Source organism: Cardiocondyla obscurior, linkage group LG16 (assembly GCF_019399895.1).
Source record: "Cardiocondyla obscurior isolate alpha-2009 linkage group LG16, Cobs3.1, whole genome shotgun sequence".
NCBI lineage: Eukaryota > Metazoa > Arthropoda > Insecta > Hymenoptera > Formicidae > Cardiocondyla > Cardiocondyla obscurior.
Genome location: NC_091879.1, coordinates 100545 through 120942, shown reverse-complemented (window position 1 = coordinate 120942; position 20398 = coordinate 100545). Strand labels below are relative to the sequence as shown.

The following is a 20398-nucleotide window of genomic DNA, read 5'->3' as shown; positions in this document are numbered from 1 at the left end:
AAGCACATTAAAGCCGATGTTTTCTTTGAACACCTTGTATACCTATATGCCGTTTCTTTCATCTTGTCCTGTTCTCTCTCTTTTTCTCTCTCCCCGTAACTCGAGTCACTCGGCGAGAGCCGTCATGGTCTCTCTGCAAAACCATTCGCGACGATTTTTATCTGTGTCGATCTGAAACGTAGTGGAGGAAGACTTCAATTGAGGTCTCGTCTTTTTTTTTTCTTTTTTTTCGTTTCTCCCGTCGTCTCTTTTTCTTCTCCCTACATTTAATTTTTCTTTCTCGTTCTTCTTCCCTGCTTTGGTCTTAATTTCCTGTGCGCGCATCGAGTATCGAGAGAGAGCTTTCTAGAGGCAGAGGATTACGAGGTCTCTGTGCTCCGCGTGTCTTTCCTTCTCTTTCCTCGAAATCCTAAACGATCCCGCCGCGATCCCTTTGGCGCAGTTGCCGTTTATATAAGGGCGATGTAGCCTCATCCGTAGAAGCTGGCTAATGTTTGACGACGAAGAACACGCTCCGCAGGTGGCCTCTTGAAAATATAAGTCCTTCGAGGCCTTAATTAATATTATTTTACCTAACCGATGTTCCGCGTCTCTGCGAGGAGGACGTAGAGCAATTAAAAACAACTAAACTATCTATATCAAAGACTGATATCAGATCACATCGACTTGCAAACTGACGCGTCTAATTGCCGCAAATAGTAAATGTTTTAAAAATAAAACTTTACATCACTTCTCACGATTAGATTGAGCATAAGTCGGAAAACATCTGACGAAATCGTTCCCGATTAAACTCGGTGTTTTTCTGGCAGCTACGTTGACATTCGTTACATGAAGATTAATGGTATTTCAGGTATGGACGCGTGCAGAGCGTCAAGCTGCTGCCACGGGGCGAGGAGTGCCCTGTGGATGGAGGTTCCAGCAGTTCCCTTGGCGAGAGCAATGAGGGCGGTTCCGGTTCCAGTTCAGGCGGCGGTGGCGGTGGCGGAGGCGGCGGTTCCTCGGCCAGCGGGGGCGCGTCAGCGACGGTGGCGTTCATGGATATCAAATCCGCAGCGAAGGCTCACGCGACTGAGCACACCCTGGACGAACGAGCCCTTACCACCCAGTACTACGAGCCACAGCATCTTCAGCACAGGTTTCCCTCTCACGGGTACGTATAACGCACTTCTGCCAAAACGTTTCTCATATAAGCCGCGACACCACGAACTTAGCACCTTTGCGGAGAGAAAAGAAAAAGCTTTGCAATAGATACCTTGGTCAAGAATTAGAATGTGTACTTAGAAAGTATTCCTGAACTTAATGATGATTCCATAGTTACATAAAGTATACAAATAATAATGATGTTGACTGCAGACGGTTTGAGATAACTCGATAAATTATACGGTCGCATTCTTTCGACGGATATGGAAATGTTCCCGATCGTACCTTTTTCCTCCAGATTAATCCCGTCTAAGAATAGAAAAGATATTCTCGACCTCAAAGTGGCACGTACAAGTGCCGGTTTACGATGAGTCACATCCGAGGAATTAATTAAATCGCACGTCACAGGAAGCTGTTACAAAAAAACGACATTGTAATGTAGTTATAGACAAACGTTTATTTTATTACGTTTCCAACAAACTTTTAAATACACAAATTTAATATGATCGGTTTAATGTAAAAATTGTACGGCTTAACTTAAAGGGAAAATAGTATTTTAAATATAGTTTCTTTTTTTTTTTAATCGCAATTTAATAATAAAAAAATTATGTGTTAAATTAATTAAGAACGGGAATAGTTTGTTAAAATCATATCCAGTTATTTCTCTACTTTGTCTGCTTTTTAACAATTTTTGCTGTTATATGATTGTAACCATTTTGTTCAATACAACGTAATATTATCGTTTAATTGAATGAATCGACTTTAGTAAACATACCTATACGTGGGCGTACGCAATTATTTTTTTGCTGACACAAAACCATCCGTATGTCCAACGTCGTGCATAATAACGTATTATCGATATTAGCTTCATTATTGATCGACCTCGCATAGCGATTATTATCCATAATATCTTGGATTTTTAACGTGGTAGTTGCATACACATGCATGCTGTACATATAACATGTATCTCTCTCTCTCTTTCTCTCTCTTTTTCTCTTGCTGGTGCCGTATTATCTCTTCTTCTGAAATAATATTGAAATAATTACATCACAACAAAACCACCCAGTAATGCAATTTCAAACGGAGTAAAGCCGGGGATGATTTGAATAATTTCAAACTTCGAACAATTTATTGTGAAATAATAATTATATCTGTTCAATGAGCATTTAGAAGACTGATCTATTTAAGGATGACACATCTATTTAAGAAATACGTATTCGACGTCAGAAAAATTAATCACCAAGTTTTAAAGCGTAATGCCATTATATGTCCACCATCAAATCAATTATCACAACTGCTAGATAGAATATTACAGTGTTTAGATTATTATTTAAATACTGGCAAACCTTTTAATAACTATTGCATTGAGTAATTCGCATATTTATAACTTTCTGGCTGCACAGTCCGAAAATCATGCGTCCATGTGGCTTTCAGGTTGAGAATCTCTGCCGTACTTATCTTGACTTCAATATGTAGCGTAATCTCTCTCCTACTTTTTCTTTTCTTTCCTCCTCCTCCTTTGCCGCGAGATATGCGCCGTGCATTTGTGCTCCGTGTTACCTGACGTCATTTTACCTGCGGGACGATTGCCCTCATCCATTTACTGCGTATTTGACGAATTGCGTGTGCTACGGCTACACGTACAGTGCGCCGCACTTTCTCCGTGACATCAACGGCGCGCCGGTACATACTTGACGTTGCATCGCATCGCATCGCATCGCGTGTCGCTTCGGAAGAGTCGCGACTTGCCTTCCGATCGATCGATCTCAACGTGAGAGACGGGGGTGGGGACGGAGGGAGAAAGAAGGAAAGAGAGAAAAGGATATAGACAGAGACGAGTAGTAGGGAAAAAAAAGGAAAGAAAAAAAAAAAAAAAAGAGGAAAAAAGGTCGTGCGTGCACGCTACACGCCTGCACGCCTATATTCACGCGCGCGCGACCAAGGAGAGTATAGCGGCGTCGCATTTCCACGAAAAGCCAGGTGACCGTGACGACGTGGTCGCCGGCGACGTTGCCACGTCCCCGACGGCTGCGCGGGCGCTATCGCCGAGTAGTAACTGTCGAAGCGTGACGACTGTAGCGGGAGGAGGGCATCAGCGAAGGGGGTAAGGGGAGAGAGCGTTAACTGTCAGAGTGTAGGCAAGAATTTACGAGCCCGCATGCCCGGTCAGTTTCTCGCGATCTCGATTTCTTCTCCGCTCTCCCATCTCACCTGGGTCGTATACGAACGCCGAGATTGAGATATTTATGCCGGCTAGCGATTTCTTTCGTGCGCAGTAAATTGCTTAGCTGCCGAGGCATTTCTACAATGTTAACTGTATTCGCCGCCGAACCTGCGTTATCAGTAAACGAATGTGCATAGCGATGACCTAATTTTTCCATTAAAACGATTTCGTTAGGGCATTTACAATCGGATTACGGTCACGGGAGGTAATGAATTTCAGGCGTACAATCGTTTCTCGTAAGGACAATTTCTGTAGAGAAATATCTTCTGATATTACTTTCCGAACAGACGTTAAAAGTTTTCATGAGTATTATCGTCGAGCAGTGTTAACAATCTCACGACGTGATAACACTTATATTAAATATAAAAGATCTATTAAGACGATTGGCAAACATGACGGTGCATTTTAGTTTGTTAGGGTATCCATTGTTTTTACGTAATCGCTCGATGTTGTATCATTCGACGAGTCCACATTGGTCAGTCGTCGACTTTCGACGTATATTTTAGAGTGCGTACGTTATCGAACAAAATGTTAATGAGATAACAAATTTCACGAGGTATATGAGTCACTTTTTTTTCTTTTTTTTTTTTTTATCGTTTCAGTTAATATATTTTCCTATTTTTCCACTCGTCAAAAATACTTTGTGATTAATATTGTTAATTATTTAAACAGTTTATGTATCTTTTAATACAATTTTTTAGTTTAAAGATTTAAATAAGAAAGGAGAGAAATATGATATAAATTGGAAATATTTTAATTGTAGTTGAGTTAGGAAGATTTAATGCTCGTCTAGGCGCGACAAAACTTGAACTGATTCTAAGTGCTCGTGTCCTCTCGATATTCGAACTTTCCACTGAAATGTCTAAATGTATCAGACTGGAATTTACCCAGTAATATTGTTATTACTATTCGTTCACTATTCTTGCTTTCTCTTGCATGACTAATACAACACGAGTTTATCTCTCAATTTTTTTTTTTTTTTTGTTGGTGCACACGACTGGGGACGTATGATAATTAGTTTCTTTTATCGTTGCAAAGTTCATGAACACGAGATATTTTCTTATATTTTGCGCAATAATTATGCAGAATCCCTCGATAATGAACGTATTGTGACGTATTTTTGAATGCAAGATTTAAATATATGTATAATCTTTCGCGGATTGAGGCAAGTTCAACTTTTGTGCTCTCTCACTACGCGAGAAGGTTGAATAAATAAAACAATTCCGAAGGAGGAAGTGACGAATGTGTTTCGTGGCGACTCACAGACCCAACTGGTCGCTGTTCCCCTGCCGACGATGACTAAGCCCATGATTTTTTCGCCTTTCAGAAGTTCAGAGGATCATGGATCCGGCGGCGGTAGCGGGGGAGGGAGTGTTGGCGGAACTGGCAGCGTTTCCGGCGGTGGCGGCGGTGGCGGGAGCGCCGGTGCCGGGGTTGGCAGCGGCAGCGGAGGTGGTGAACGGGGAGACAGGGGAAGCGAGAATTTCGACACACGTGGTTCCCACGGCGGCTTCTACGGTGGCGAGAGGAGCAACCGGGTGGTTGGCGCCGGAAGCGGCGTCGTCGGCGGCAACGTCGGCGGGGTCGGCGTCGGTGGCAGTGGCCATTCGGCGGATCCGTCGACGGGTGACCCTGGCGGCTACATATCCCGCGGCCGTCCACCACCTTCCAGTTCCTACCACGTGACATCGAGCAGGGCGAGGGATCGGCTATACCCGAGGACCGGCCCGTACGTCTCTGGGCCGCCGCCCCCGCCCCACTTAGACCGTCATCGTGGCAGTCTGCAGCCGTCGTCCTGGTCGGCGTACGAGCCGACGAGTTCTAGGTATGGCGGCGCCCCACCGCCACCCTCACCTGCCACCAACGACGCTTACCAAGACGAACAAGGTGATTAGCGATCATTTTAATAGATATAAAGCTAAATGCTCAAAGTATAAATTAACCCCAGCAATTAGATCATATAAATGTATCTTAGTTTTATGGAATTAAACATTGGGAATAAATTTTTATCGTTCTGTGTTTCTTTCGAAGGTGGAGGCGGCGGCGGGAGCAGTGGTGCTTTGCGACAACATAAGAAACAGCGCAGAAAATCACGCAGCGGCAGCAGTTCTCCAAGCGGTAGCAGTCGTTCCGGAAGTACCAGCAGCAGCCGGAGCGGCAGCTCGGCCGGAAGTTCTTCCGGAGGTAGCACGTCGCCCGGCAGCTCGCCGCATCGCGCGAGCAACGTCGCTGTTACGGAGGATCGCAGGCCGTTGGCCATCTGCGTGAGGAACCTCCCGGCTCGCAGTAGCGATACTTCTCTCAAGGATGGCCTTTTCCACGAGTACAAGAAGCATGGCAAAGTGACGTGGGTGAAAGTCGTCGGCACTGCCGGCGACAGATACGCCCTGGTTTGCTTCAAGAAGCCCGAGGATGTAGAGAAGGCTCTTGAAGTCTCACAGGACAAGCTCTTCTTTGGATGTAAAATTGAAGTAGCACCTTATCAGGGATACGACGTCGAGGATAACGAATTTAGGCCGTACGAAGCGGAACTCGACGAGTATCACCCGAAAGCGACAAGGACATTGTTCATTGGGAACCTCGAGAAAGACGTTACCGCGTCCGAGCTCAGGAAGCACTTTGAACCGTTCGGTGAAATAATAGTGAGTTGAAACCAGTTCGGAAATCGAAGCGATTTATTTGTGACGCTAATAAGGATCAAATAGAATGATATATAATATCCTATTTAAAGAGAGCTAATATTAAAAAAAGCCGAATAATAAAATTCAAATATGAGCCTAATAACTAAGTCATATTCCGTTATATCTACTTGCAGGAAATCGATATTAAGAAACAAGGCGCCGTGTCGAGTTATGCTTTCTGCCAATATTCGGATATAGGTAGTGTCGTCAAAGCGATAAGGTCGATGGATGGCGAACATCTGGGTGCGAATCGAATCAAGCTTGGATTCGGGAAATCGATGCCCACATCCTGCGTCTGGGTTGATGGTATTGGAGGTAAGCGTTTTATTTGTATTAGCATTAAATTTTGCAAATACTTATATGTTAGAAATATTTATAAAAATAAAAGAACAATTAAAAAAATTTTTTATGTAACTCAATGTTTTATTTGCGAGTTGATTTTACATTAAAGCATGGTATTAATTGTATCTGTATTTTTTTCTCGTTTTAGATTGTATGTCGGAGAAATATTTAAACATGCAATTCCATCAATTCGGACCGATAACTCAGGTAGTGGTAGATCGTGAACGTGGTCATGCTCTGGTCTTTTTCGATCAAATAAGTTGTGCTCAAGCTGCTGTCAAAGAAATGCGAGGGGCTGCGCTCCGTGGTCGTCGTTTGCAAGTCGATTTTGCTTCGAGAGAGTGCCAAGAAACGTTTTATGAACATCTCGATCGTCAAGGGAACGTTAATGAAAAAGCTTGGGATTCGAGGCCTTCACCAGCGTCGTCATTTGACGTAACGTATGTATATTTTTCTTGCAAACTTCGAAAGATCGACTTTCTTATAGTTAAAAAAAAATTACTTATTTAAGATACAACAAAAAAAATTATTTAATGTGCATTTTCAATAGTTATAGTTTTTATTTTTTTTTTAATAATAATTATTTTACATGTAAGTTTATGAGCCATAATCGAGAATTTAAAACAAATGCGTTTGTCATTCAAAGGATTCCTTCTAGGCGGGAGCGTGGTAGCTTTGACTCGGCAGTAACTGTGTCGAGTTCAGGCAACAGATTTACTCGTTACGATACGCCCCCGCGATCGAGAACGGCGAATTACTCACGAACTTCCGGAGGTAGCACGCCAGGCGCGAGTCCAGCCCATCCAACGGCGATGTCACGCAGCAGCAGGCGATCCTATCAGGATTCCTATTATGACGCAGATTACGGTGAACCGACGCCGCGACGGTTTCGCAGTTACGACGAGTTTAGTCAAGGCAGCGGCGCCAGTCACGACGATTATCAGAGCAGCGTTCTTAGCGATGGCAAGCTCAACGATGACGATTGCCCGCCACCGTCACGGCGTCACACGATGCAAAGTGTCGTTACGAGCGTCGAGCCACCTGCGCCGCCGCCACCATTATTACCTCCGCCCGATATTCGGCATCTTCAAAAAGAACGCGTTCATCTACTAGAGCAGCTCGAGGAGTGTCATAGTAGTGGCGATGAGGTCGGTTTTGTGCCGAAAAAACGACCGAAATTTGACAGCTCGTCGACGACGATACTCTGTGAAGACGATGAGCCGGAAATCGCGTCGCTACTTGTTACCTCGCATTCTAGAAAAGGCATGGACTTTAGGCGCGTTAGTGATAACAAAGTAGTGGTGCATCACAGCACAAGGAGAGGCAGTTGCGAGGGAAGAGGTCCTGGACCTTGTAAACGTCGTCGGGATGCCACAAGCAGGTAAATTGTGTGATTTAAAAAAAAAAAAAAGTAGAAAATTACAAATTTAAAAACTGATAAGTTTATAATAATACTTACGATTATTAATTATTACATAATGTATTAATATTAATATTAGTAATAATAATAATTAATAATATTAATATTAATTAATATTAAATATTATTACAGGCATCACGAACATCACGATGGATCTCGACCAGGTACTCCTCTCGTTGATGAGCGACCTGAAAATTTGGTACCTAGCGAGCCCAGGCGGTTTAGGGAAAGGAGTCACGAAGGCCCACTATCATTGCCTCTGCCGAGGTTTGCGGCACAAATGTTGAATAACAACAACAATACAAGCAGTAGCAATAACAATAATGGCAGTAGCACTCGGTCGAGTGGTGCTAGTCTCGCCAAAGTTGCTAGTCCGCCGTGCGCCAGCTTATCTACTGCACCAAGTCCTCGTACCGCTCCGCAACCGCCAGCTTCGCCGCCTCCTAGACATCCCAGCTCGAGCCCGACCAGCTCCGACAGCGAAACGGCGCCGCAGTCCCCTAGTCTAGAAGAGAGGATACGCTCACTGGACGAAAAATACGAAAAGTGGTCAGGTTCAAGGGCGCTAAGTGCCGCTGGCGGCGATGCGTTGGCTAAACTCGACGCCAGTGCCTCAGAAAGATTCCGATTTCGGCACAAGCTGCTCGATATGGATCTCCACGAGGTGCAACCTTCCGACATTGTGAAGTCGGTCCTCGCAAAGAGAAGCGTGTTCGACGAAGATTCGAAACGATTGGAGAACTTTAGTGAAAAATACGAACCACGGGAATTCACCGGTGTCATTGGCGTCAGTTCGATGATCGGAAGTACTGCTGGTCTCATCACTGGCGGTAGCTGTACCAGCAAAGTTTGTCTACAGTATCCGTTTCCTAGTCATCCGCCGGTACAGCCGACCAGCGGTACTTCGGTTAGTCAAGTTGGCGTTAACGCCCCGCTGTCCGCGAGTTTGACGGCAACGACGACCTCGATGACTCCATCGATGATGAAGGCCGACCCGCGAATGGCGCAGCACAATTGCATACACCCGACGCCGGCGACGCCTATTACACCAGGCACTTCTATTAAAACAGTTAGTCCCGAACTACCACCGGTATCTCTACCGATCGGTCTCGTTAGCGGAACGACAGCCAGTAGTGGCAACGGTAGTGGTTTAGCGTCAGCTAGTAGTCTTCTAAGCAGCAGCGGTAGCATAGGTAGCATTCACACCCTCGGAGCCTCGACACATCGGGGATTGAGCGTCGCAACGACCACCGCGTCCACTGCGACCGCGGCGTCGACGGACGCCTTCTCGACTGCGATAACAACCGCGGGAGCGGTTACAACAACCTCGTCCACGACGACAACAACGACGACGTCGGTGACGGGTGCGATATCTTCCATGACTACTACCAGTTCGATAGCTCCACCGTCTTCCATAACATCCTCATCTAATTCTTCCTCTTCATTGTCATTATCGACATCTTCCACGGATTTGACTCGTTCTCGCTTGAGGAAAGAAACGAGCGGCAGCAGTCGAGAGAGCAGGGACTCCCGTGACGGAAAAGACAGCAGGGAGTCAAAACACAGTAAAGGGAAAGACTGTCAGAGGAGATCGCGAAAGGAGGAGACCGATGTCGAAAGAAATCGTAAGGACAAAGACGAGAGGGAAAATTCGACAGTCACGAATGACATCGGCAGTACAGATAGTCACAGTAAAGACGTTAAGGAGAACAAAGAATTAAGATACGAGCGGAAAGAACGGGAGGAAAAAGAAAAGAAGGATAAAGAGGAGCGCGATAGACAAGAGCGAAGGGATAAGGAGGATCGTGATCGGCAAGAGAAGAAAGAAAGAGAGGAGCGCGAGAGGCGTGAAAAGGACGAGGAAAGGCGAGAAAAAGAGCGTCAAGACAAAGAGCGACAGGAGAAAGATAGGAAAGAACGGGAAGAAAGGGAGCGCGAAAGGAAAGAAAGAGAGGAGAACGAGCTTAAAGAGAAAGAGAGACGAGAAAAGGAACGTATCGATCGCGAAAAAAGGGAACGAGAAGAGAAAGAACGGAAAGAACGTGACGAGCGTGAAAAGAGAGAGCGGGAGGAACGCGAAAGAAAAGAACGGGAAATTCGTTTGGAGCGCGAAAAGCAAGAGAAGGAACGTCTTAAAAGAGAAAAAGAGGAACAAGAAAGAAGAGAAAAAGAGGAGCGAGATAGGCTAGAGCGAGAGAGAAGGAGAGAAGAAAAGGAACGTCTCGAACGCGAGAAAAAACGTGAGAGAGAAGAAAAAGAAAGACTGGAGCGTGAGCGGCGGAAGGAAAAAGAGGAGCGGGAAAAGCTCGAAAGGGAGAAGCGCGAAAAGGAGGAACGAGAGAAACTCGAGAGAGAAAAGCATGAAAAAGAGAAACGCCGGGAGCGTGAAGATCAAGAAAAACGGGAGAAAGAAAAGGCCGAACGCGAAAAAAGAAGAGACCGCGAAGAAAAGGATAAGGAAAAGAGAGAGCGTGACGATAACAGAAGACAGTCGACCGAAAATCATTTACATCCTTCCGCGACGCAGCCTCAGGGTCAAGCTGCTCCTCCGGCGCCGGTACCGATAAAACGTAGATGCTCGTCGCAGGATTGTCCTACGGATGAAGACGCGAAGCGCGCGAAAGTCTCGGACCATCGACGGGACAGCAAAGACCGTTCCAGACAGAACAGAAGATCTGAAGACCGTAAACACCGTAACGATTCGCATCGTTCTAGTCGAGAAAGCAGAGAAAGTCGTGACAGTAAGGAAAGCAGTGCGACGCAAGACAGCAAGGATGGAACGCACGGGGAGTCGACGCGGGAGAATAACTCGAGGGACAGCGGAACCAAGGAAAAGCAGAAGAATAAGAGAAACCGATCGGAGAAAGAGTCGAGGGAACGCAGTCCGAGAGTTTCGCACGAATCTGACAAAGAGTTTATGTCGAGACTGGAACTTTCAAAGAGGAACGATTCGAGCCCGTCGACTGAGCAGTCTTCTGTCGGCGCAAACCACAGAGACGCCCAGCACCATCAGCAGCAACAGTCTACAGTGAATTCTCACAGCGACGTAGACGATGGTCCTCTCTCCACTCACGAAATACAAGTGGCGAGAAATCCATCGGCTACGGATACGGACAGTGACGAGCCTAAGAAGCATTCGATTTTCGATATTGTCGACGACGAACCCGCCTATATTAGTATGTATGACAAGGTGAAAGCCCGCTCAACGAAAAATATGCAAAAACTGGAAGAGGAGAAGCGCCAGGTACGTTTGAAAGACAAGTTCTCACAGCTGAAACAAAGTCGTGCCAGACGGGAAGAGAAGAAGCAAAGCACATCGTGGGATGGAGACTCGGTGAGCAGCAAAGCTTTGACCGAGGACGAAGCTACTTCCGAATCGGATTCGACGAGAACGAAGTCCCTCTCGAGGAAGGGCTCGCGATCTCGTATTCATTCGGATACCAGCGAAGAGGAAGAACCATTTAATAACAAAATTCGAAAATCTATAAAGACGGAGAGATTCCTCGAGAGCGACGTGGATCTCGGATTCGCCGATACCGAGGAAAAGCAAAATCCGTTAGAGGCTTCAAACGTTATCGTTAATAGCGTGCATAAAATCAAGGAGGAGCCTCGCACGTCCGACGAAGACGAACGAGTCGCTGTTGGTTTCCGTACAAATCATCCCGCGATAGTGGTGAACAACCACGAAAGAGACCCGCGCAAAAAGTCGCACAAGAAAAAGCAGAAACGTCAAAAGAACAGTATCTCAAACGAAGACAGCTTGAAAATCGAACCGAACGTCGTGGAGCACAAAAATAAAGTCGATGTCATTACGTCGAATGCTGCTGACTGCCGGCCGAATCACGGGACGGAGTTGACCACAATTACGGCCGTGACGGCCACGGCGATCGTTACGACGGTGGAGAACGCGGAAGAGAGAATGCGAGCCGATAAGAAGCAGCGCAGTAAAAAAGAGAAGAAGCGCGATCGAAACGGAGAAGACAAAGCCAAAGCGAGACGGAAGAGGCTCAACAGGCAGGAAGCGAGAGATTCTCAGCGTATGGAGGATATTTTTGGCCCACTCTCGGACGACGTCGACGACACTCCGTCTAACACATTCTTCAACAGGTTTGGTAACATGACTTCGGAGAACAGCGCATACGCTTCGGACAGCGACGGCGGCCGCAGCTCTCTCGACATGGACAGAGTGAGACGAAAAACGGAGAAGAAGCGGCGTCATCAGCCGGAAGATGAGAACAGCGTCGATCTAGCTGAAGCCGGTCGAGAGATCGAAGCGAAGCTCTTGGGTATACCGAGCTCTCCGAAAACCGCTCCTGCGTGCACCACGGAATCCAACGAGCACGACGTTTTTCGATTCACCGACGATAACGACAGCGTCGAGCCGTCCACGCCTTCGACGGTACCGGAAAAAGTCAAAGAGAAAAAGAAAAAGCGAAAGAAGTCAAAGGAGGAGCGCAGTCGGAAGGATTATCACCATCATCACCATCACCATCACCATCATCACGAAAAGAGCGGCGAGTTACCTTACTTAGGTTCCGAGCCGAGTCCACCGAGAGCGAGCAGTCCGTTGGTATCGAAAACAATATCGTCCAGCCTTCCCACGTCCAGAGAAACGATATTAAGCCCTATACCGAAAGTTCCCGGCATATCGACCGTGCCGTCAATTACTCCGCCGGTGGTGACCAGCAGCATTCAGCCTCTCAAATCGGAGAAGAAAAAAGATAAACTTATACCCGGCTTTGGAATTGAAATAGACGAGACGATCCACGAAAACGCGGTGAAAAGTATTTCGGAGCCGGACGAGAGAGACGGCAATTGTCAGTCGCGAAGCGGTAGAGAAGAACCGGAGGTACCTGCGTCGACGACACCTCCGCCTCAGAGCGAGGACAAGCCGCGGGTGGCGATATCGCAAGAGGAAACGGAAGACGCCGTTGCTGCGTTGCTCGAGGAAACGTTTGGTGCTTCGACGGAGGACTTCCCTTACGAGGGGGAAGAGGAAGAAGCGGAAGGTGACGGCGTTGCTGGAACAGCGGCGGAGGCGCCTCAAGAGGACGTCGAGGAGATGCAGCAAGCGGTCGAGAGCCTGAACGCGTCGACGGGAGAAGGAGACGCGGACCTTAAGCCGGATACCCCGCAGAGCGAGCACGATCTTCAAATTGATACGGATACGGAGGAAGATCCGAATTACGAGACGGTCGATCTCACGCAGCCGCCGAAAACGCCGGACATACCATCATTCTACAAGTCTCCGACGAAGGCATTGCCAATGCCTGTTTTAGCCACGCCGGAAAAGTCGCTCGAGGTACGATTGCCTGTAACAGTTACGAAGCCGCAAAGTCCACCACCACCACCACCACCAGCTTCCGTGATCGCTCATTCTTGGACTTTGAACGAGCACAAGTCGAGGGAACCTGTAAAAGCTCATCAATTGAAGGCCACCGAACCACCAGATGCCGACGTCGCGAGCCCAGAGAGAACGACACAAGTGCAAAGAACATCCGCGTCGTCGTCGTCGTCGTCGCCGCCGCCGCCGCCGCCGCCTCCGCCTCCTCCTCCTCCTCCTCCTCAGTACAAACAGCCGATGCTGGTGCCCTGCAGCGTGCCGATTACAAGCGACGTCTCGAAATCGCTCTCCGTCGCGAGTACGCGACCGTCGCCGATCACCGTGCAGCCTTTATATCAAAGACTTCCTGTGTCCCCGCAGTCTCAGATGGTACCGATGCGTCAAGCGTCTCCGAAGATGCAGAATGTCACGACCGTTTCTTGTTCGTCTTCGTCTAACGCAACGCCGTTACCGCCGTTGGTTCCGTCGAGAATGCCGCCTCTCGTGCCGTCTCAACCATCGCCGCGGATCTCTCAGCCGCTCTCGCCCAACGGACAATGGTCACGCAATCCGACGTTGAGTCCGCACGTACCGAACGTAGGAAAGAGAAAACCGTCACCACCGCCTACTAAGATCGCGGTGTGCGTGCCAATTCCCGCCCATAGACCGGAGACGCCGATTCAGCAGATTTATTCGACCGCAGCGACGCAACAGCCGGTAATTCAGCACGCCTCGGGAATGCTGGCGCCATCGCCCGGTTATCCGCGCGGCGGTTTACCGCCGTTGACTCTGAATATCTCGGCGCGGCCGTACATGCCGGTACCACCATTAGCCTCCGGCATACAAGTCAAGAGCTCGCGCGATGCCGCTCTCAGTGAGAAATCTGTGATCGAGACGCTGCTTCCGAACTCGAACGAGCCATCTCAGAGGTTGGACGAGCCGAAGCTGTCCCCAGCCATCATACCAGAACCGACTAACAAAGCGTCTACCTCTCCTAAGGTTCCTTCGCCGAATCAGCCGCCCACGTATATCCCCGAAACGGCGAAAATCGAAATCAACGCCAGCACGTCGAGCCCGGTGTTCGGCAAGCCTGCTTACGTGACGGATAATTACACGATGTCGTCGAGAACGCAGAAACAAATCGCAATGTCTATAACAACGGACAGCAATCTGCTGTCGCCGAGACAGAAACAAGACGTGTCGAATCTTCAGCTTCTGACCACGCACGTACCTCGTTCTTCTACGCCGAGCCCTGTGATCGTTGCGCACGGCCAGTCGCATCTTCTCCATAAATCAGTGCATCATTTAGGCCCGCCAGCTGCTTCTCCGAATCAGCCGTTAATAAAAACTGTCGTACCTATAGTTCCTCAACAAATCACGACGAACGCGGCTTCGCCGATGCCGAGCGATAAATGCGTCATCCCGCAAACGCCTGTCGTTTGCCAGAGGCAGTCGCCCGTATCTCAAAGCCAAGTAGTCAAGTCTCACATACCTTTAGTGTCCACGGTGTCTCAGACGATCATAACGAGGGTGACACCGTCCACCGTGTCCTCCATGTCGACACCACCGATGAACGAACAAATTACCCCGGAATGCTTAGAGCCGCGTATAATTCAAGGACAGCAAATGGAACTGGAAGCCGAGGCGCAAATCAGTGAAACTGCTCAGCCGATGCAGCTTACACCGCCTATACAATCGACGCAGCCAATTGACGAGATAAAGAAAGAGCCAGCCGACACCGAGCAAGACGATGCAACGGACGAAGCCGCGTACAACATTGCCGAAGCCGAGAAACCAAGCCTGCCCTGCGTGAAAGAAAACGACGTAAAAGAAGAGAAACAAGAAATTATTAGTACGGACATCGCGCCGTCCGTCGTTCTCAAAGCTGAGCCCGTGGAAATGATCGTGCCGAAACTCGAGGCGGAGGCTTGTGTAAAGATCGAGCCCGTGAATGAAATTAAAGAGGAAGAAACGACGAAGGAACACGACGAAACGGAATTAGACGAAGAATCCATGGAAGATCCGTTGAAAGAACCGAGCACGGATTCTCTCGTGATTAATACTAAAGAAGATCCAACTGATAGCAAGGAGGACAGCGATTATTGGTCCGCGAAGGAGGTGAACATCGAGAGCGTGATAAAGAAAGTCGACGCGCTGTGCGACGGTGAAGGTAACGACGGCGACGACGAGGCGCAGCAAGGAAACGAAAGCGTCAACAGCGATTCGCACGACACCAGCAAAAACGAATCGGATTGGTTCGATACCGAATCAACGGAGGGCGAAAGCAAGAAGAACTTTATTTCGGCCGACGATCACGACGAGAGTGCGGAAGCGTGCGAGAACGAATGCACGAAGAGCCGTCGCGGTAGAACGAAGAGCAGACGCGGTGGCCGCGGCGGGGTCACAACCAGGCGAGGTGGCCGAAACGCGACCGCCGTTTCTCACCGGCGAGGTGGCAGAAGTTCAAGAGGCAGCAAACATCACGTTGAAAAAAATAAATTGCCAGCTGACGTTTACGAGTTCCACGACGACAGCGAAGAGGATAACGCGGGTCGTCCGCGGCTTATTCTCACTATTAAATCACCCGGACCGAATATTACAGGACCAAACGCGCAGCCGGCAACACCCGTGGCCGCGGTGAAAGAGGTGCCACCGGAGGAATTCGTCTCTCCGGCCGCCAACACGAGGAAGTCCAGAAGATTGGCGGAAAGAGACGGTAGTCGCAACACAGTCGACGACGTTATCGAGGACGTTGTTCGCGGATCGCCCGCGAATAAATTAATCGGTAACGCCGGGCACGCAACTAGAAGAAGCACCAGGCATAACAACATTCCTCGTAGTACAGTGCAGCAGTCCATTGTGCCGTTGACGGAACTTCGCAAATCTCCGAGAGGCAATCGTAAAGCAGTAAGGCGAACGTCGGAAAATAATGACGACAGCGGAGAAGAGAAAGCGAAAGAGATAACGACGACTCCGCAAGAAATTTCTGTCAAGGAAGAGCCGAAATTAATACAGCCGGAAACGCCGAAAACGGAGGAGCCGACTCAAGCTGTTACTTCAGCGCCGTTGAAAGCTGTATCGCACGAACCGATGACGCTAATCGATCCGGTCACAGGAATGCTAATACCGATGAGAGAATCCGAGGAGGGTCAGTACATCCCGGTGTCCACTACATCTGGCCAAGCGCAAGCTGTCAACAGAACTCTCAACGAAGCTCGAAGCGGCGGATTGCCCGGCGCGACCGCGGCGAACGAGATACCACGAGCAAAACCCGTTCCCGAAAGTTCCGTCCTGGGATCTACGGAGCCAAAGAAGGAGGCCGTTATAGAGCACACGTCATCTCAGTCGACGCCGACCCCGCAAATTCAACCGCAAACCAGCGTAATTACAAAACCACAATCTCCGGCAGTGCAAGTCACCTCTACTATTACCGTTGCACAATCCTCGGCAACGTGCACGACCATCGTTACCACAGTGACTGCGACGAGTGCACCGGCTACGACGACTCAGCCAGTATCTACCTCTCCTCCGCAAACTAAACCTACGAGCCTCAAGGCACACGTTTTGAACGCCAGTAAACTTACGTCGGCTCAGCAGCAAGTTATAACGAAACCCGTACCTCCGAGTTTGCCGAATCAAACAATAGTGCAGAACATCGTTAAACCACCCGCGCAACCGATACAAGGTCTCAATTTGCAAATACCACCTGGCAGAGTCGTATCGCCCAGCTTGAGTCCGCGCCCGAAGCAGGCGGCGCCGCTGACTCCTACGAATGGAAAGCAAGGCCAACCAATGTCCCCCGTGTTGAACAATACCGGAGCACCACCTAATCCTAAGCAGCATCTTCTTCAAGCCGCAAAGCAGCAAACGTCGACGATAGTGAACATGCCGCCGAAACTGCCACTAAACATGCATCCTGCCAACGTTAGCACACCGACGCCAAGGATCCATCAGCCAATCTCACAGCCAACTGCTTTGAAAAATATCAACGGGCAATCTCATCCGAAAGCGCTTTTACTGCAGGCCGATCGCGTTCCACCGATCGGAACGGTAGCGAGCTCACCGACGCAACCACATCTCGTCAACCCGCAGCAGATCTCGACTGTCGTGAATAGTATCCGACCAGCGGGACCGAAAGCTCCGGTAAGTAAACTTTCGTCGTCAAGACGATACCTGTTAACATTTAAAATACGAATAATTACAATTTAATATTGCAGCGCTTCAAATCGCTTGACTTTATCTTTCTCAAATTTCTCAAAAATTAAAAAAAAATATTAATTTTCAGACTACTGGACCGATGGAGCCGCAAAAAGTGGAGGTACCAATGCCTGGTTGTATTATGGTACCGAATGCGAGTCCGCAAAATCGTAGCGTTCCAATGCCGACGTACGAGGCTCAATTGGTAAGCATTATACTTCGCTTTTTATTTTATTTTATTTTTTTTACCATTTTGTGTGCGTTTAAAGTTTTGCATCTGAGTAAAATAAAATAATAAAACTAATTAGGAACACGTTAAACTAACTCTGTTTGATTTCGATTAGCATGGAAGTACGGGTGCTACTCCACCTGGGGGTCAGTATGGTCTTGTTCCCCCGCATCGTTCCCAGAGCCCTCCATTGCCTCCACCTGCCCATCATCATGTTAATACTTCGCAGGTACTTACTTTCTAATATTCTATAAATTAAACACGTGATTTGAGAAAAATCGAGCGAGCAAGATTTTTTTATATGTTAATTGTAATTTTAACAATTGCATGAAGCGTTTAAAACTTTTCTCACGCATTTATTAGTGAGTTGACATGTATAAATAATTTTAACATTTTCATGTGTTGTAAATATGTAATAATAACATTTAAAATAATTAAAAGAAAAATATGTAATAATGTAATAATCGTGAAAATACTTTTTTTTTAATAATTTATTTATAATAATTAATATTAATTTATAAAATTTATAATTTTATAATAATTTTATTCTTAATTATTTCAGAATGAAGTCGTCAATCATTACGGAGGACTGGCTCGTGATCCTTATTTGCATTCTTCAATGTACAACTACCAATATCTGCGCGCACAACAGGAAGCGCTAACGACTTCCCGCATAGCTTTTCATATTCCAGGAACAAGATCTCCTCACTTGCCGTTAGATCCTAAACTCGAACCTGGCATAGAAGACAGTCACAGTCCTCCTCTGGAATTAAGGCGAGGCACGAGGACGCCGCAAGATCGTACTACCGACAGTCCGCAAATTGCTCAAGTCTACATGCTGCACGGAGCAATGAGACCATTGCCACCGCCTCCGCCGCAGTACAATACGGGAAGTAATCCACCGTTGTCTGCACCAGCTGGCGCTAGAGCGAACTTTTATGATCACCCGCCGCCACCCGCTCACTTGCATTCTCAATATCCCATTGCTGCCAGCGAGGCACCACCTGAAATAGGCAGAGCTCCCACACCGGATAGATGCAGGAAACATCAGGTCGTTACCCCGCCGCTCTATGCGTCTCAGGTGCCACCACAGGCGGACTCGTTTCAAATGCTACTTCAACGTCACCCAGTTATGTGGCAAGGTTTATTGGCTCTCAAGAACGACCAAGCGGCAGTGCAGATGCACTTCGTCTTCGGCAATCCCAGAGTGGCTAGAGACAGTTTACCGTGTAACAGCGACGGCTCAACACCGCCGTTAAGAATAGCCCAAAGAATGAGATTGGAGCAAACCCAAGTCGAAGGCGTAGCAAGAAAAATGCAGGTACGCGTTACTATTTCTCTGCATTAAAATGCAGTATCGTAAAATCAATAATTGTATTTAAAACAATTAAACCCGAAAATTTTATGGATTTTCTTCCTTTTTTTTTTCTTTTCTTTTCTTTAAATAAATATTTTTTTCTATTTATTATATTTTTTAACACATGTCATGCAATATTCTTTAGACCGAAGATGAACATTGCATGCTGTTGGCACTACCTTGCGGCCGTGATGAAGTAGACGTTTTACAACAAAGCAAAAATCTACAAACAGGATTTATCATGTATCTTCAACAAAAGCAGGCCGCTGGAATCGTAAATATCGCTGCACCTGGGTCGCAACAGGTAAGATTAAATTATTACCGCGCGATACACTCAAATCTTTTTCTTAAAAGTTAATAATTTTGATACATTAGTTTTATTCTTAATTTTAATAACAACCGATTGAGTTTTATCGTTAAAAATTATCTCTATATTTTAGGCGGCGTACGTAGTTCACATTTTTCCGTCTTGTGATTTTGCGCGTGAAACTTTGGCAAGAATCGCACCAGACTTACATCATCGCGTCGCAAAAATCGCCCACTTATTAATCGTCATTGCCACAGTTTGAGGCCGATCAGCGACCTACTGGATTATGATCTGTCTATATCTCTCGCTTTCGCGCACCGCAGGACGCTTCGCACGTGGTATGAAACCTGGAGTGTCCGTCCGACATGCATAGTTGTGCGACAAAAAAAAAGAGAGAGAGAGAGAGAGAAAAAAAAAAGAGAGAGAAATGCATTCAAGAGGAAGAGCTCCTTATCTGGAGTTGTATCAGTGACAATCAAACGGAACCCGGCGGTAAGCCGATTTTTAGATCGTAGGCCTAAAAAGCGAGGCACGAGGTTGTGCAGTGAAGCGAGGTTAGCACCTGATCGCCATCGTGCGTGCCTCTCTTCGATGAATTTCGCGCGGACAAGCTCGTTTCGTTTTCTCTCGTCCCCCTTTTCTTTTTTTTCGCCTTTCTTTTTTTCTTTCGGACGGCTTGCGACTCGCGTCAATCATTGACAACGTTTGTGGGATCGACCGACGTCACTCTTGGTCTTTCTGACAAGCGGGTCAGGCACAACCCCAGCTCTCAAGACAGGACCTTCGATTCGTCACGTAACGCCCGCTTATTTATGCTCGTCCTTCCCGCAAAGAGGGAACAACAATAATCCATTGCTCTAAATGACAAGCGGACTGCAAAGCATAATAACGAATAGGAGAACCCTTAACGTACACTCGTCAACTATTACACGTGAGTTAACATGAGTTATTTTAAGCGAGGTTTAGGCGTTAACAATAAACTGTGTAAATTATATGAGCGAGCCACCGAGGGCATAACTACTGTGATTTTAAGTATTTAACGGTAAAGTAATTGCGTATAAAGAAGATGAGAGACAGGTGACAAAGGTAAAAAAAAAAAAAAAAACAAAAAACATAAAGGGGATGCCCGACTAATGGTCCGCGCGGTATGTGATGTGTTTTTGTATAATAATGCTCTA

At 47.3% G+C, this 20398-nt stretch overlaps 1 protein-coding gene across 2 annotated transcripts; it reads left to right on the top strand.

Moving 5' to 3' along the window:
- The first annotated feature begins 228 nt into the window (after positions 1-228).
- On the top strand, positions 229-20338 carry LOC139108749 (protein split ends). 2 transcript variants are annotated; one of them, XM_070667278.1, is made up of 12 exons: positions 229-1150; positions 4692-5251; positions 5396-6006; positions 6180-6360; positions 6536-6827; positions 7034-7768; positions 7940-17273; positions 17416-17532; positions 17672-17785; positions 18119-18877; positions 19059-19217; positions 19354-20338. In XM_070667278.1, the coding sequence occupies exons 1-12, from the start codon at positions 1035-1037 to the stop codon at positions 19480-19482; spliced, it is 13107 nt and encodes a 4368-aa protein (XP_070523379.1). In that variant the 5' UTR covers positions 229-1034; the 3' UTR covers positions 19483-20338. The 2 variants fall into 2 exon arrangements, with proteins under 2 accessions (XP_070523379.1, XP_070523380.1); XM_070667279.1 differs by lacking the exon at positions 17672-17785.
- The last annotated feature ends 60 nt before the right edge of the window (positions 20339-20398 follow it).

Excerpts from the sequence above, each read along its gene's own strand:
- LOC139108749 (XM_070667278.1), top strand. The coding sequence starts at position 1,035 with ATGGATATCAAATCCGCAGCGAAGGCTCACGCGACTGAGCACACCCTG. Across the intron at positions 17,786-18,118 it reads ATCATGTTAATACTTCGCAG|AATGAAGTCGTCAATCATTA; the intron begins GTACTTACTTTC and ends TAATTATTTCAG. Across the intron at positions 19,218-19,353 it reads CTGCACCTGGGTCGCAACAG|GCGGCGTACGTAGTTCACAT; the intron begins GTAAGATTAAAT and ends TCTATATTTTAG.